Here is an 18,450-nt window from a genome sequence, read left to right on the forward strand (position 1 = left end):
ATGGATCCGCAGGCTTTAGCAGGCCAAGAATTCACAGTTCGTGAGGAGACCATCACATGGCATCGCACGTTTAATCAGGTGAGAGGGGACCAAGTGTTCAACCGTTGAAAATTATGGCAACTGCTCTGTTACGAACCTTTGATAACCCTCCCATTTGGTTAAGGTATTCCACTTATTACCATTCTGAACTGCTGAGAATATTTTGCCACTATTGGTAGGACGAAAAGAATTTTTAAAAAAGTTAGTTTATGATGAAAGTTAAAAGTGTTGTCAGTTTTCACATGCTCCAAAATGTGTGGAAATTGGAATTTAAGGTGGTCACCTTGCTTTCCATAACAGTGAAGACTTTGTACTGTTGTCTGTGTTTGGAAATTTGGATCCATTCATCCACATTTTACCTGAGACCTTCAGCTCAATATTGGGAAGGATTGGGAAGGATCGGTGGCATCCCTAGAGGGGGATGCAAAGCACTAAGTTTGGGAGCCTCACTGCAGTGTGCAAGAGGCCTCCCCTTCTCAGCCATTTCGGGGGGGGGGGATACAGAAGCGTATGCCACTGGGAAGAATGCATCCAGGCTGAAATTCAATGACACAGATGACCAAAGGCCCAATCCTATCCAATTTTCCTGTGCCAATGCAGCCATGCCAATGGGGTATGAACTGCATCATGCGGTGGAAGGAGAATCATAGAGGCCTCCTCAAGGTAAGGGAATGCTTGTTCCCTTATCTTGGGGCTGCACTGCCACTGCATCCATGCTGGAAAGTTGGATAGGATTGTACCCCAAATCATTTGCAAGACATATTCCTGATAAATTTCAGCTTGTGCACTTCTGTAAGACACAGCACTGCTAATAGTACTCACTACATAGTGAAATATCCAGGAAGAAATTCCGCAAGAACGACACCACAATGATTTGCCAGAAACAGACTGGTAAAGGAATGTGCCATCAGACTGGGATCTGACGCATTTCATTCAGTAATCGTCATCAGTGACTCCAAGACAAGCGGCTTGAATGCTGTCGTTGTGTGTTGTTTATAAGACAGAAGGCCCAAGACTGTTCCATTTGGTTTCTGTATAGGTGCGACCCATTGCGATGTGTAATGACCACTGCCATCCAGGCTACAGCAGGAAGAAGAAGGAGGGGGAATTGTTCTGTTGCTACGACTGTGCTCCGTGTCCAGACGGGAAGATTTCTGACCATAGAGGTAGGAGACACAAGGTCAAATACCACATGCAAAGCATCATTTCAGTATTGTATCTTTTCTTTACTACCAGGTCAAGTCTCCCAAAAACAAAACTAAAAGCACAATGCCAACCAACCTATGTCTGGGGGAATTTTTACTGCTGGAAGTCTCCTTGTTTGTTCCCCTTGCATCAGGTTAAATCCAGAAGCTGCAATGGGTCAACTCTGACCTGCACTGGCGGTATTGTTGGTGCAAATCTGAATTGATCCATTCAGGCAGATAGGCCCAGGAAGGGGGATAAGATATGGTGAGTGCCGGCACTGCCAATATTGCCCCACACTCCAGTCCATTCTGCAAACCCCCACACCCATCCACACCCTCTCTTGCCCCATTCCACACAACCCCACCCTCTTCCACCTCTGTGCTGGATTTACCTTGTCCGGTGGTCCTTCTTGTAACTGCCGGCACACACAATAAGGCTCTGGCCTTCTTGCCCTTGTGCTGACTAGAAGTGCTGTCCGAAAGCACTTTATGGCACCTTTGTGACAGTGCACGTTGGTGGAGTGTGCACTCTACTTACAAAGTGGGGGGACAAGAATGTCTCCAAAATGACTCGGTTTTCCCATTTATTGCAAGTTTCCTTGTAGAAATGAATATTTATCTTAAAACCTGCAAACTGTCCTATAATTCTATTATGTTTTACTGTGTCTAGAAAGAGAGAACAGTACCAGACATAGATAAGCACAGTTAATGTTTATATAGATTGATGTTTACTAGCAAGTGTGGAAGATTGCCAGGGACTGAGATCTGGGAAGTCTTGACTCTTTTGATCAGTGTAAAGCAGTGAAATGAACATGCATTTTGGAGGAAGAAGCCCTGGGACTGGGATGACAATCATTTTGATTCTGATGGAAGAGAATATATGTAAGGAGAAAAATCTTGTACAGATAAATGGTTGACCTAGTATCTGGCCTATTCTCAGATATGGACGATTGTTTCCAATGCCCTGAGGACCAGCATCCAAACAGGAATCGACAGCAGTGCATCCCAAAGCTTCAAAACTTCCTCTCATTCAAGGAACCCCTGGGGATCATTTTGAGTTTCGTAGCTCTGTCATTTTCCCTGGTCACAGCACTGGTATTGAGACTTTTCGTCAAGAATCAGAACACACCAATTGTGAAAGCCAACAACCGGGACCTCACCTACTCTCTCCTCATCTCTCTATTGCTTTGTTTCCTTTGCTCTTTGCTCTTTGTTGGCCAGCCTCAAGCAGTGACCTGCTGTTTAAGACAAACTTCTTTTGGAATCATCTTCTCAGTGGCTGTTTCTTGTGTGCTGGCAAAAACCATCACTGTGGTTCTGGCTTTCTTGGCCACCAAGCCAGGAAGCAGGATGAGGAAGTGGGTGGGATCAAGACTGGCCAACTCCATTGTTCTTTTCTGCTCCCTGATCCAAATCATGATCTGTGCTTTGTGGCTCTGCACTTGTCCCCCGTTCCCAGATATTAACATGTACTCGCTTGCAGGAGAAATCATCATGGAATGCAATGAAGGCTCAATCACCATGTTTTATTGTGTACTGGGGTACCTAGGAGTTCTAGCTATTGTCAGCTTCACTGTGGCTTTCCAGGCCAGGAAGCTGCCACATAGTTTCAACGAAGCCAAGTTCATCACTTTCAGCATGTTGGTCTTTTGCAGTGTCTGGCTGTCCTTCATTCCGGCATATCTGAGCACCAAGGGGAAATCCATGGTGGCCGTGGAGATCTTCTCCATCTTGGCCTCTAGTGCTGGATTACTCTGCTGTATCTTTTTCCCCAAATGCTACATAATTGTCCTGAGGCCTGATTTGAATAGTAAGGACCAGCTCATCAAGAGGAATTAGCAAGAATTTGTTTCTTGCTACTCAGATGCCAGTGCCCTTCCCTGCTACTGCTCCTGTGCACATAATGCTCAGTGACATACTTCCACTGCTTCTGGAGCCCAGGTCTACCTGCCTGGAAAAGGTGGCTCCAGAGGGCAGTCTCAGAATGAGAGCCCAGGTCTACTCAGCACATAGTTCCGTGCTTCAAGTACGGGCACGAGCCCAAGTCTACCCTTCTAGAAGAAGTGACTGGGAGCCCCGGTCTACCTGGCAGGTAGATCTGGGCTTCAGGTCTGGATGGGAGTCCAGGTGTACTCAGCACATAGTTCCGTGCTTCAAGTCCGGGCACAAGCCCAGGTCTACCCTCCTGGAAGAAGTGACTGGGAGCCCAGGTCTACCTGGCAGGTAGATCTGGGCTTCAAGTCAGGATGGGAGTCCAGGTCTACCTGCGTGGAAGAAGTGGCCCCAGGAGGCAGTCTCAGAATGGGAGCCCAGGTCTAGCAGGCAGGGTAATGCAACAATGATGTAAGGGAACAAACATTGCCTTACCTTGAGGAGGCCTCCGTGATTGTCCCCCAACTGCAGGATGCAACACATGCCCTACTGGCACAGCTACACCAGTGCTGGAATATTGGTTAGGACTGTGGCCGAAGTGACACCAAGTGGAGAAGCTGTCATCAGGAACTGGAAGGACAATGGGATTGATATTCCCTCCCTGAACACAATCCCCACAACTGCACCATCCAGGAATAGCTTTCAAGGAAATGAGCAGCAGGAAGAAGCAAGTAGTCATTGCACAAGTAGCCCCTTCTGCCCACTTACACACCTCCACCCTCCCTCTAGGCCCTACACTGGTGGGTATTAGGATCAGTAGATCCAGTCCTCCGTTCTATCTTGGCCAGGAAAAGGAAAAGGATTGTGAGCAGAAGGAGTGCCTAGTACCTTGATCTGGGCTTCAAGTCTGGGCAGGAGCCCAGTTCTACCCAGCCAGTTGAAATTAATGTAGTGTTCATGCCCCCCCCAACACAAACATTTATCTGTCCCTTTGACACCCCACCCCCAGAGGAGGTGACACAGGTTAGCAAGGTTAGTATCACCTTACTAACACCTTATTAGTTCCATGCTGTATAATAATAACAACTCATTGGCTCTTTGAATAATCAGTCTCATTGATAGTGGAATGCAAGGAAGCTCTTTCATTATGTTTTACTGTGTGCTGTGTTACCTGGCATCTCTGGCTTCCATAAGTTTTGCTGTGGCTTTCCAGACCAGGAAGTTGTCAGACAGTTTCAATGAAGCCAAATTCATCACCTTCAGCATCTTGTTCTTTTGCAGTCCTTCATTCCAGCATATCTGAACACCAAGGGAAATCCATGGTGGCTGTGGAGGTCTTCTCTATCTTGGCCTCTGGTGCTGGATTACTGGGTTGTATTTTTCCCCCCAAATGTTATATAATTATTCTGAGACCTTATTTCAATAGCAAGGACCAGCTCATCAAGAGGAAGTAGCAAGAACTTGTTTCAAATTATTGCTTTACTTCATGCTATAAATTGAACTTTATCTGGAGGCCATTTCAGAAGTGGTTTTTCTGTTATTTCTCCTACTCTTGAGGGCTGTCTCTAGCAGGACTCCTTTTATTCTGGGGAAAAGGATTGTGTATATTTAACAACCATCTTTTTGTTCTCTTCTTTTTAATTAGTATCATTTGTTTTCATCTACATACTGCCCAATTCTAACAATTGTTCCACAGTGATCCAGTAGGGCCACTGCAGACTCTGCTGCATCCAGTACATGTTTAATGGCTGCTGGTTTACAATACCCTATGAAACCCTTGATTTGGGGTGGGGCCTTGAAGATGGTTTGTGGCACACATAGAGAGGTGAGATATCTTTTGTAGAAGATTTTCTACAACGTGTCTTATGGCACGCTTGCGACAGTGTGCAGCAGCATGAACTCTATACATAGTATCTCTAAAAAGACCCCAAGATGATTGGGATCAGGTTGGTGAATTCCTCTGTGTGCCCCCAACAGAAACCACATAATCCAATGCAGTTTCAAGAGGATACATGTGTAAAACTGCCCTTCAGCAATCATTCAATTAGGTCTGTGTGCACATACAGGTTGGCCCTCCTTATCTGCAGGTTCAGGACCCAAGGATTTGACATTACGCTGGTTCCAAACTACATCTGGAGGACCTCCCTGAACCTCCCAGATGCACCTGGAAGTACCTTTCAGCTGTGCCTAAGGAGTGTGTGTTCTGAGGCACGGGGAGGCTGCATGGGGAGGCTTCTGAGATGCACTTCCAATTTGGCCATGCATGGCCTCCCCACACCTCTGAAGACCTCCGGAAGGCACTACCAATCATGTCTGAATGTCTACTGAAGGCCCTCCTGTGCATCTCAGTATCCACAGGTTTGGTATTCATGGGGGTCTGGGAATGGATTCCCTGCTGATGAAACCTGTACAATATAACTTGCAGTGGTGGCATCAGAGGTTGACCACATCAGTGAAAGGTCCTGCCAAGTTTTTTGTATGTTTGTTTATTTCTGTGTAATTCAAGGCATGCAGGAGAAACACACTGAAGCATGGATACATGAAAGCATAGAACACAAAGAAGGTGCTAAGCACCTGCCTGGAGAGCGAAGGACCACACAGGTACAATGACTATTAGAAGAACTTCTGGGAAGGGGCCACAGATCCACTGGCTATGAAGGTCACTTTTCTGACCTTTCATTGGAAACGTGTCGTACCAACACACCACACACACACACACACACACACACACACACACACACACACACAGTTCAATTCTGAGAACTGCCCAATGACATCAGATGGTCCATCCTGGACCCTGCATATCTGAGGCATTCGTGTCACTCAATGTGCTGTCGGAGGCAGGAGGGCAGGTAGTCTTCATAACTGACATGAACCAAGATTCAGACCAACTTGTCCTATGACAGAACACAAAACAAGAATTATGCAGAACACATCACATATTCTTTGTTTTGTCACTGATGTCCAGGTGAGCCAATGACCTCTTTGCCTCCATGCTAGGTCTCACAGTTTAGCTGCTATTTTCCTTTGACTGGGTCATCATGAGCCTACTTGTCATGCATGTCCTAGCAAAAAAAAAAAAAAAAAAATACAGAGAACATCAAGAAACATGTTTTTCTTTTTTACTTCATCTTCTGCAGGTCATGTCATGCACGCACAAAACTCTAGGGAGATGATGTTCAGCTCTATCATTATCTCAAAGTCAAAGGATTCTACCTCCTGCTTTCCAGACTCCTAAGACCATAATAAATACTTAAGACTCAAAGCCTATAAAAAATATCCAAATGTCATTTTGCACTGCACTGACTACCTCTGAACAGGTGGGGTGAAACTCTACTGATATTTGAGAATTTCCCTCCACCAAGAAAACAAAGCCACTGAAGACACTGTATTGTATCAATGGAGATGTTTGGACTGAGAGACAGAGGGCCCAATTCTATGCTCTCAGTGCTAGTCCTCCATCTGCGCTGAGTCTCATCAACATGCTCCAAGGTGCACCTGTGACACTTACTGCTGGGCTGGTGCTGAAGCCAACACTGGTGCTGGCTCAGTGACAACCCACCGTGAGCCAGCACTGGCTAGAGGACCATCGTGTGCCACCTGGAACTATGCATGATCTCCAGGTGGCGGTGAGTTGGGTCAGAGGGGAGGCATTATGTGGAAGAGGAAGGGCAGAGGGAAGGTAGGGTGGGGGGAGGGAGTGGGGTGGGGCAAGCAGAGCTCTGCATCATCAGATCCAGGCTTCCTGGTCCACCACAGAACCGCGTTACGCTGCATTATCTAAATAGCCAGTGCAGAATCAAGTAGCCCCATTGTGGGGCATGCACCCTTACCTGCGGGAAGGGGACAAATGTTCCCTTCTGCTGTGGAGCTGCAGGCTGCTGCTTGGTGTCCATTGGATGCAGCAGCAGTCATTTTGGCGCTGCTGCTTCTCTGGGTGCCAGGCAGCTTGGATTGGGCTGTAAGTCCACTGGGTAGTGATGAAAATTATCCATATGCCATCTAGAACTGCGATAGTTAGTTGGCAACCTTCAGTCTTGGAAGACTCTGGTATCGCGCTCTGAATGAAGGTTTTGGCACAGCGTCTAATGTGGCTGATCAGGCCGATTCGGGAGTGACAATCCCTTCCCTACTGGGAGCAAGTGCAGTCTGTCCCTGGTCTGTCTCCCTGGCTATGGACCTTCCTTCTTTGCATCTATGCCTCAGTCTGTTGGCCAAGTGTCTCTTCAAACTGGGAAAGGCCATGCTGCACAGCCTGCCTCCAAGCGGGCCACTCAGAGGCCAGGGTTTCCCACCTGTTGAGGTCCACTCCTAAGGCCTTCAGATCCCTCTTGCAGATGTCCTTGTATCGCAGCTGTGGTCTACCTGTAGGGCGCTTTCCCTGCACAAGTTCTCCATAGAGGAGATCCTTTGGGATCCGGCCATCATCCATTCTCACGACATGACCAAGCCAATGCAGGCATCTGTGTTTCAGCAGTGCATACATGCTAGGGATTCCAGCTCGTTCCAGGACTGTGTTGTTTGGAACTTTGTCCTGCCAGGTGATGCTGAGGTTGCGTCGGAGGCAGTGCATGTGGAAAGCATTCAGTTTCCTCTCCTGTTGTGAGCGAAGAGTCCATGACTCGCTGCAGTACAGAAGTGTACTCAGGACACAAGTTCTGTAGACCTGGATCTTGGTATGTTCCGTCAACTTCCTGTTGGACCAGACTCTCTTTGTGAGTCTGGAAAACGTGGTAGCTGCTTTACCGATGCATTTGTTTAGCTCTGTATCGAGAGAAAGAGTGTTGAAGATCGTTGAGCCAAGGTACACAAAGTCATGGACAACCTCCAGTTCATGCACAGAGACTGTAATGCAGGGAGGTGAGTCCACATCCTGAACCATGACCTGTGTTTTCTTAAGGCTGATCGTCAGTCCAAAATCTTGGCAGTCCTTGCTAAAACGATGAGAACTAGCTAGAATGAGAACTTGCTAGAACGGGGATGAGAGTCTCCAAATCCAGCTGATGCATGAGAATCTTGCTTTAACAAGAAGCTTTAACAAGAAATTGTGCTGTATCAAGGGAACTGTTGGGTAACGGAAGTCTGAATATTCAGGGTGGCTGGTTCGTTTTGTTGCTGTCTCTTTCTGAGATTGTTCATTTGTCGCCAAGCAACAGCAAGACAGACATGGGGATGTGTAGCATGATTGACCCCTTTCAGCTCCCATATACATGTTACCAGATTGGACCCCTACTCATTGGGATGATTGCTACTCAGTTTGGCTGTACATTTGATGACATATCTTTCCGTGAACATCCTGAGGCAACATTTGTGGATGAACTTGTGTAAGTAATTCCTTCCTCCCCCATTCTACATCACTCAACAGACCACATCATGATTTGGGTCACCCAAATCAGACACCAGCAACAGATCACATACTAGCAACAGATCCATACCCACCCAAGGGCCCACCCAGACTGATTCACCCCTCTACTAATATGAGAGTAATGGTGATAACACCCAGTATGCCATAGGTGGGCAATTTTTGAGGTCAGCTCAAGGCTTTGCCAGAAGCCCCCAAGTAACCTGGGATCAGCATTGTTCATAATCCCTAGGAAAGGAGCATAAGTGCTTGAATGCTCTCACAACTGTATATGATATTTTTAGGATGTGTTGAGTGCTCCCAGCAGCCTTGTAAAACAGTGCATTTGTGATTGGCTAGTACATGATGATCTGGGTATTTTCCATATGCTGTTGGCAGGGATGCTTATTATTTTGGAGTCTCTCTTCTTTGGCTTGCTTGGTGATACCTTGAGGTGGGAACCATGTTCCCAAAAACACATGGATTTTAAATCCACCCACCATAACAAAATGTGACTGGGCAGATCTGCCCATTGTAAGCATATCTTCAACCTGGACATTACAAATAGCTCTGTTTTCAAATACTAGGGAGAACTGCAGAACTTGAGATATATCTTTTTTTGCTTGTCTTGTGCTTTGAAGTTCTATTAGCTTAAAACCTGGGGGGGGGGACGTAGCTGTAACTATGTATGATGTAGGATACTCTCAGATATAAGCTTCATGGACCATCTTATATATATTGTATCGCTTCCTTCAGTGTAGTCCCAAAGAAATATCAGAATGTCTTGTCTCTCAAATTTGCTGTGAAGGAGATCAATGAGAGCCCAAAGATTTTGCCCAATGTCACTCTGGGTTTCCACATTTATGACAGTTTTACAAATGCAAGAATGACTCAACAGAACACCCTGAAACTTCTTTCCAGAGGGAAAAGGATTGTCCCCAATTTCAACTGTGACATGCAAAGTAATCTGATAGCAATCATTGGGGGAGTTGATTCTGAAATCTCACTCTACATGGCTACTCTTTTAAGCATCTACCAGATTCCACAGGTACAGTAGACTTGTGGACTATGAGACTTTTCTTGTATGATATTTAGCCTTTGACAGTATATTCAGGACATTTGTCTTTGATTCACTCTTTTTGGAAGCAAGTGAGCTGTGACTGATAGAAAAGAGGAATTATTTGTGGGTGATGTTCTGCTCCATGCATTTCATGAGTTCACAGAAAATTCATGTCCAAATTACATATCTACAGATTCCGTTATCTGCTGTTCCATGTATTCCGGGGATGCCCTTTAAAAAGTTAGAAAGTGAAGGAGAAAGCTAAAAATCACTGTTCCTACCATAGCACAGTGAAACTACTGCATTGTAAAGGCTGCGGGCAGTCTTCTGTGTTGACTGCAGACTCTTCCTGATTGCACCAGGGTGCCTCCCTTCCCCCAATGTCACCCCAGAATGCATCCCAATGCATTCTCTTCCTGGTCACAATGTATTCTGGAGTGACATTGAGTGAATGGATATGCCTCAGAGTGACCAGGAAGAGGCTGCAGGCGGCTTGGAAGACCAACTGCAGCGTTGAACACACATTGGTTTAGCTGCACTATGGTAGGAACAGCTATTTTTAGTCTTCTTCACTTTCTAAAGCTTTTAAAATGGTGTCCCAGGTATTTGTGGTATCCACTGGGGGGGTGATTGGAGGATGCAGTGTTCACTGTATTGGCATGGCTGCATCAATGCTGGAAAGTTGAATAGGATTGGGACCTTAATATTTTTTTTTTTAATGTTTGGAGGATAAATTTTACTCCAGGTTTCATTATTGTAGATTGCCTACTGTGTTTTTGCTCCAGTGAGGAGTGTTAAAATCCAGTTTCCTTCCTTCTACCGAATGATTCCCAATGAAGAACATCAGTACGTGGGAATTGTCCAGCTACTTGTGCATTTCCAGTGGAAATGGATTGGCATCATAACCACAGATGATGATGATGGAGTGACATTTGCACAAACTGTCACGGAAATGCTTTCCCAGAAGGGAATCTGTACAGCCTTCAGTGAGAAAACACCAGTCCTATCCCATACTTTTCAGATGCTACAGTCAATGGAATCAATTCAGGACAAAGGGATTTTGATTGCCAACTCCAAGGTGAAAGTTTTGGTTGTAAATGCAGAGACTCAGACCACAGTATGGTTGATTTGGCTCATATACTTCCATTCAGTCAGTGAAGATATTACAGTCACTTCTATAACAAAGGTATGGATCATGTCAGCCCAGTGGGATTTCTCATCCCAATCAATGCACAGAAATTTTGATATCCGAGTCTTCGATGGTGCCTTGTCTTTTGCAATTCATTCAAATGAAGTGCTCGAATTTCCAGAATTCCTCCAGATCATCCATCCTCAGTTAGAAAATGGGGATGATTTCATTCAACTCTTCTGGGAAAAGGCATTCAACTGCTTATTTTCTGATTCTCCCGCGTTTAGAGAAAGCAGCAATATTTGTACTGGTCTAGAAAAGCTGGACAGCCTCCCTGGGATTCTTTTTGAATTGAGTATGACCGGACAAAGCTACAGCATTTACAATGCAGTCCATGCCATAGCACATGCTTTACATAGGATGTATACATTCAGATCCGAACTTAGTACAAAGGTGCACAGAGCTAGACTGAATCCTCGGGGTTTTCATCCTTGGCAGGTAATCTTCCCCACCCCACCAGGAAGCCTCTATTGATTTAGGTGTCACCAGTGTCCACCAGATCCAAACCCCTGTCCCAGGCTTGACACACCCCTGGCAGGCTCCTCAGATCTCTGCCAGCAAAACAGGTGGAGTAGATCTGAGGACTCTCATAGGACACCCTGTTGTGGCTGCAAAGTGATCTATGGAAAGTGGAAGGAAAAGGATAGTTTCCTGACTCAAATGAATGCACAATTGACAAAGGCATAGCAGGCAGAGCAAGGCAACAGCCAATTGGAGGGACCATTTGCTGGACTGAATAGGAACAGTTGCTAAACCTTCCTAACCATAAGATATGCAACGCTTTAAAAAGGTGACACTGCCCAATTAGCAGAATTAACACTACCTAGTAGTAACTATTAATGTTTAAATTCCATTCTTTAAAGAAGGATCTTCCAAGGGAAGGATAGAATTTGGTGGCACCCTCTCCTGCCATCCCCTTCCCCTTCCCGAGGTTTAACCACCCCCAGGCCATCATCCCCCGCCCAGTTTAACCCCTCCTTGCCTTCACCCACTTTCCTCCTGCCCAACCCAGCCCAGAAATATTTCCCTGCCACTCGGTGAAGGAATTCCAAAAGGCATGCTTCCAACCAACATGGAGGCCCAGGATCAACTGGCTTTGGCTGCCCTGATGGCACAGTTCATCTCCCAGCCTCTTCAACATGCCTTACAAAACATTTATGAGGGCCTTTGCCAGGGCAGCAAGTGAGAGACTGACTGGCAATAGAATTGGGCTGTCATTTCTTTTGTCTGTAAACGCATTAATGGCAAGTCATTCTTTTTCCTATTACTTCATACTATGAGATTCTGATTAGGAAAGAAGTGAAGAAGAGAAAGTTAGAGTTAGGTCAGACCAAGAACTAAGAAATAAAGTATCTAAAGTATTTGGGATGGTGTTTGTCTTAAATAATGCAAGTACACAAAACCTTCAAGGATTTGATGCTTGTAGGAATTACTTGTAGGAATTATTGTAGGAATTTGATGCAGTAGGAATTACTGCCCTCCCTCCAATTTTTCATCACTTTGTAAACTGTGTTTTCTCTCCCTCTAGCTTCACCATTTCCTGCAAAGCATCTCATTTAACAACAGTGTGGGCGATCTGGTGTCCTTTAATGACAATAGAGAATTAGAATCTGGATTTGATGTTATCAACTGGGTGATTCTTTCAAACCAATCCTTCTTAAGAGTCAAAGTAGGAAGGATGGATCCACAGGCTTTAGCAGGCCAAGAATTCACAGTTCATGAGGAGACCATCACATGGCATCACATGTTTAATCAGGTGAGAGGGGACCAAGTGTTCAACCGTTGAAAATTATGGAAACTGCTCTGTTACGATCCCTTGATAATCCTCCCATTTGGCTAAGGTATTCCACTTATTGCCATTCTGAGCTGCTGAGAATATTTTGTCACTATTGGTAGGATGAAAATAGTTTTTTTTACAAAGTTAGTTTATTGTGAAAGTTAAAAGTGTTTTCAGTTTTCATGTGGTCCAAAATGTGTGGAACTTGGAATTTAATGTGGTCACCTTGCTTTCCATAACAGTGAAGACTTTGTACTGTTGTCTGTGTTTGGAAATTTGGATCCATTCATCCACATTTTACCTGAGACCTTCAGCTCAATATTGGGAAGGATCAGTGGCATCCCTAGAGGGGGATGCAAAGCACTAAGTTTGGGAGCCTCACTGCAGTGTGCAAGAGGCCTCCCCTTCTCAGCCATTTCGGGGGGAGGGGGGAACAGAGGCGTACGCCACTGGGAAGAATGCATCCAGGCTGAAATTCAATGACACGGATGACCAAGGGTCCAATCCTATCCAATTTTCCTGTGCCAATGCAGCCAGGCCAATGGGGTATGAACTGCATCATGCGGTGGAAGGAGAATCATAGAGGCCTCCTCAAGGTAAGGGAATGCTTGTTCCCTTATCTTGGGGCTGCACTGTTGCTGCATCAGTGCTGAAGAGTTGGACAGGATTGTACCCCAAATGATTTGCAAGACATATTCCTGATAAATTTCAGCTTGTGCACTTCTGTAAGGCACAGCACTGCTAACGGTGCTAACTACATAGTGAAATATCCAGGAAGAAATTCCGCAAGAACGACACCACAATGATTTGCCAGAAACAGACTGGTAAAGGAATGTGCCATCAGACTGGGATCTGACACATTTCATTCAGTAATCATCATCAGTGACTCCAAGACAAGCGGCTTGAGTGCTGTCGTTGTGTGCTGTTTATAAGACAGAAGGCCCAAGACTGTTCCATTTGGTTTCTGTATAGGTGCGACCCATTGCGATGTGTAATGACCACTGCCATCCAGGCTACAGCAGGAAGAAGAAGGAGGGGGAATTGTTCTGTTGCTACGACTGTGCTCCGTGTCCAGATGGGAAGATTTCTGACCATAGAGGTAGGAGACACAAGGTCAAATGCCACATGCAAAGCATCATTTCAGTATTGTATCTTTTCTTTACTAGCAGGTCAAGTCTCCCAAAAACAAAACTAAAAGCACAATGCCAACCAACCTATGTCTGGGGGAATTTCTGCTGCTGGAAGTCTCCTTCGGGTAAGGGGAGATTGTTCCCCTTGCATCAGGTTAAATCCAGAAGCTGCAATGAGTCAACTCTGACCTGCACCGGCAATATTGTTTGTGCAAATCTGAATTGATCCATTCAGGCAGATAGGCCCAGGAAGGGGGATAAGATATGGTGAGTGCCGGCACTGCCAATATTGCCCCACACTCCAGTCCAGTCTGCAAACCCCCACACCCATCGACACACTCTCTTGCCCCATTCCACACAACCCCACCCTCTTCTGCCTCTGTGCTGGATTTACCTTGTCCGGTGGTCCTTCTTGTAACTGCCGGCACACACAAGAAGGCTTTGGCCTTCTCGCCCTTGTGCTGGCTAGAAGTGCTGTCCGAAAGCACTTTATGGCACCTTTGTGACAGTGCACGTTGGTGGAGTGTGCACTCTACTTACAAAGTGGGGGGACAAGAATGTCTCCAAAATGACTCGGTTTTCCCATTTATTGCAAGTTTCCTTGTAGAAATGAATATTTATCTTAAAACCTGCAAACTGTCCTATAATTCTATTATGTTTTACTGTGGCTAGAAAGAGAGGACAGTACCAGACATAGAAAAGCGCAGTTAATGTGGATATAGATTGATGTTTACTAGCAAGTGTGGAAGATTGCCAGGGACTGAGATCTGGGAAGTCTTGACTCTTTTGATCAGTGTAAAGCAGTGAAATGAACATGCATTTTGGAGGAAGAAGCCCTGGGACTGGGATGCCAATCTTTTTGTTTCTGATGGAAGAGAATATATGTAAGGAGAAAAATCTTGTACAGATAAATGGTTGACGTAGGATCTGGCCTATTCTCAGATATGGACGATTGTTTCCAATGCCCTGAGGACCAGCATCCAAACAGGAATCGACAGCAGTGCATCCCAAAGCTTCAAAACTTCCTCTCATTCAAGGAACCCCTGGGGATCATTTTGAGTTTCGTAGCTCTGTCATTTTCCCTGGTCACAGCACTGGTATTGAGACTTTTCGTCAAGAATCAGAACACACCAATTGTGAAAGCCAACAACCGGGACCTCACCTACTCTCTCCTCATCTCTCTATTGCTTTGTTTCCTTTGCTCTTTGCTCTTTGTTGGCCAGCCTCAAGCAGTGACCTGCTGTTTAAGACAAACTTCTTTTGGAATCATCTTCTCAGTGGCTGTTTCTTGTGTGCTGGCAAAAACCATCACTGTGGTTCTGGCTTTCTTGGCCACCAAGCCAGGAAGCAGGATGAGGAAGTGGGTGGGATCAAGACTGGCCAACTCCATTGTTCTTTTCTGCTCCCTGATCCAAATCATGATCTGTGCTTTGTGGCTCTGCACTTGTCCCCCGTTCCCAGATATTAACATGTACTCGCTTGCAGGAGAAATCATCATGGAATGCAATGAAGGCTCAATCACCATGTTTTATTGTGTACTGGGGTACCTAGGAGTTCTAGCTATTGTCAGCTTCACTGTGGCTTTCCAGGCCAGGAAGCTGCCAGATAGTTTCAACGAAGCCAAGTTCATCACTTTCAGCATGTTGGTCTTTTGCAGTGTCTGGCTGTCCTTCATTCCGGCATATCTGAGCTCCAAGGGGAAATCCATGGTGGGCCGTGGAGATCTTCTCCATCTTGGCCTCTAGTGCTGGATTACTCTGCTGTATCTTTTTCCCCAAATGCTACATAATTATCCTCAAACCTGAGTTGAACAGCAAGGGCAGACTATTGAGGAAGAGTATTTAACAATGCACACATTTTATTAGTTTGCTTATGTATTAAACTTAAATTGTGATTTCTTTTAGTTTTATAATTTAGTTTTTTTAAAGTTTATTATGAAAAATTGTTTACAAAGAATAAAACAGAATATTACACCTCAATAGCAAATCTTTGCATTCCTGTCCCTGAACCCACCAACTATAACAATCAAAGAGGAATGAAATAAAGAGCTGCAGAAATATACGAAATTTACATCAGACAAAACGATACACAATTTAATGTAATTTAATCTTAGCTCTAGAGTAAATTGTCAAAATGTGTCTTGGACATCACACGTGGCGCTTTCACATGTGGTTCTTTACTCAGTGTGTGGTTGGTCTGTGGAACTCCTTGCCACAGGATGTGGTGACGGCATCTGGCCTGGATGCCTTTAAAAGGGGATTGGACAAGTTTCTGGAGGAAAAATCCAGTACGAGTTACAAGCCATGATGTGTATATGCAACCTCCTGATTTTAGAAATGGGCTATGTCAGATGCAAGGGAGGGCACCAGGATGAGTTCTCTTGTTATCTGGTGTGCTCCCTGGGGCATTTGGTGGGCCGCTGTGAGATACAGGAAGCTGGACTAGATGGGCCTATGGCCTGATCCAGTGGGGCTGTTCTTATGTTCTTATGTATGACTCTAGAACAGTGGTTCACAATCTCCCCCGAGGGAGTTGGGGACCACCTAAGTGCTTGGGCGTGGGACTATGGCAGCAACATGATGCCAAGGATTGCACCACTGCCAGGGACAAAGGAGCGTTTTCTACATTATCCAGCAGTGGTGCCAGACTCCAGGGGGTGCAGGGAGCCCCATGGACACCTCCACAGGGCTCCCCAAACCTCTGAATACCTGTGGTTTCCAATCACTTATTTTGGTGAAGTGGAAGCTTGAGAAGTCCTGTGGAGACTTCCTCAGGGCACACCGCACCCCCATTTCTCCAGAGACTGGTGCTGCTGCCAGGTAAGGAAGAAAATTCCCCTTCATCCCTGGCAGCGGCATGATCTTTGGGACCACATTGCTGCCATCCCTGCAGGGCATGCCTCTTCAGGGGGAATGCCCTGCTTCTGGTTCCCCTGGTGGGTCGTGATCCACCGTTTTGGGAACTGCTCCAGACAGTTGTCTAGACTCTGTGCTGGTCTTGCTCTGTCCTGCTGTTGCTCAGAACCTCCTCCCTAGATATCAATGATGTATCATTTCATACCTGCCCTCAAAAAACTACCAGGGCCATAAGGTGCCATTGGAAGGACCACACCTGTTTCATGTGGCATTTTGATTGCTGAGTGGATATTTGGCCTCTATTCCTCTTAATGCCTTGTTTGATGTTTTACCTGTTGTGATACTTTGTACTTCCTTATGAAGCTTTGTAAGCCACCTTGAGCATTTGCTTTGGCATGGGAAAGGCAGGATATAAATTTATTAAATGAAGTAAATAAATAAAGGAGGGAGATTTGGCTGACCGTCAAGAACTGCTGAAGAGATTAGAACAGCAGGGAACGGAGAGGGAAAGTGGCAAAAAATATAAACATAAGACCAGAGCAAAGAGAAAGAGAAGAGCCTACTGAGGCATGGAGAAGCTCTCTCTCTCTCTCTCTCTCCTCTTCCTCTCCACCAGTGGGACATCACTTTGGAAGCCAGTGAGGCAAAACCTGTGCCCTGCAGTGCCTTTCTGTTTTCACTGGGTAATTTTGCACAATGTGAGGATCGATCTGCACCTTTCCCAGGTCGTTCTTGTCAACTATGACTTTGGAGAAACTTACTCTGCCCTTCTAAGAGGCCTTACAGTTCTGCTGCTACTTTTTCCTCACTGGTCATCTTGAGCCTATGAGCTCCTACGAAGTTACAGGAAACTGTAACAAACATGTTTTCTTTTCTTCTTCTTCTTTAGCAGGTCGCATCTTGCACACACAATCCTCCAAAGAGATGACATCCAACCCTATAATTATCTCAAAGCAGTAGAATTTTCCCTCCTGCTTACTAAACCCCTCAGGGACAATCAGTAAAGCCACAATCAATAGTGAAGTATGAAAGCTTCTAAAATACAATCCGTATGTCTTTCTATCAGGGTGGCAGACCCCAAACAGGCCAGGCTGTAATCATCAGATTTTTGAGAATTTCCCTCTACTAGGAGAATACAGAGCCATTGAAAAACTGTGTGGTATCAGTGGAGATACAGGATGAGAGTCTGAATATCCCGAGGAGGTGGCTCATTTCCTCTCCTGCTTTTCTTTCCGTGCTGATGCCTTCATCTAACAACAAAGCAGACCCTGCTATGTGTACCATGATTGATCCCTTCCAATTTCCATATACATATTATCAAACAGGGGTTTTGATCATTGGAGTGATTGCTACTCAGTTGGGCTGCGTATTTGATGAAATATCTTTTAGGGAACACCCCAAAACTACATTTGTTGATGAAATGTTGTAAGGAATTCAATTTTTCCCCCTCTACCACACAATAGTTTAGGGACTGCATTAGAGGTTGGCACTTAGACATCCCACCAGTCTGGGTTGACCTCTCAACCCAAAGTACTAGTTGTGGCACCCAATGTGTCATCAAGGGGATGGATTTGAGGCAACAATGAAGGCCCAGTGAACAGCCCTGTCCTATAGCCCCTAGGAACCTGGGACTAGTCATAACTGCTATACAAAAGTCAGACAAGTGTTTGAATACCCAGAAAACCACGTTCATATGGTGATACTGAAGATTCATTTAGAATTGTTATATAGCTTTTTATGCATTTGTGATTTCTTGCTGCATCATATTTTTGGTGTATCCCACATTTTGCTGTGTTTTTCTTGTTCAGTGTATACTCTATGTTTTTGGATTTCTCCTCCTATATATTTCAACATTTTCTACCAATTTCAGTTCCAACCCTTTACCAGTCCATCTTGCCATCTCCAGAAGTTCTCTACCTCCCATCTGAACTTTGCCCACCATATTTCTGAGTCACTTTTTATGCTTTCATTCATGGCCACTGCCCTTCTACACTGTAGTA

General features: G+C 45.3%; 1 protein-coding gene and 1 pseudogene across 1 annotated transcript; both read left to right on the top strand.

The window, feature by feature from the left end:
• Nucleotides 1-3,065, top strand: LOC136653298 (vomeronasal type-2 receptor 26-like). The gene is made up of 3 exons (XM_066630209.1): nucleotides 1-78; nucleotides 1,079-1,205; nucleotides 2,167-3,065. Exons 1-3 carry the CDS (start codon nucleotides 1-3, stop codon nucleotides 3,063-3,065), a joined length of 1,104 nt encoding a protein of 367 aa, XP_066486306.1.
• Nucleotides 3,066-14,539: 11,474 nt separating this feature from the next.
• Nucleotides 14,540-15,440, top strand: LOC136653299 (vomeronasal type-2 receptor 26-like; annotated as a pseudogene).
• Nucleotides 15,441-18,450: the final 3,010 nt, after the last annotated feature.

This window comes from Tiliqua scincoides, chromosome 5, assembly GCF_035046505.1.
Source record: "Tiliqua scincoides isolate rTilSci1 chromosome 5, rTilSci1.hap2, whole genome shotgun sequence".
Classification (NCBI taxonomy): Eukaryota; Metazoa; Chordata; class Lepidosauria; order Squamata; family Scincidae; genus Tiliqua; species Tiliqua scincoides.

What these genes read in the sequence shown, in the direction of transcription:
- LOC136653298 (XM_066630209.1), top strand. Translation starts at nt 1, where the DNA reads ATGGATCCGCAGGCTTTAGCAGGCCAAGAATTCACAGTTCGTGAGGAG. An exon ending in GGCATCGCACGTTTAATCAG is followed by an intron (nt 79 to 1,078) that starts GTGAGAGGGGAC and finishes GTTTCTGTATAG; the next exon opens with GTGCGACCCATTGCGATGTG. An exon ending in GAAGATTTCTGACCATAGAG is followed by an intron (nt 1,206 to 2,166) that starts GTAGGAGACACA and finishes GCCTATTCTCAG; the next exon opens with ATATGGACGATTGTTTCCAA.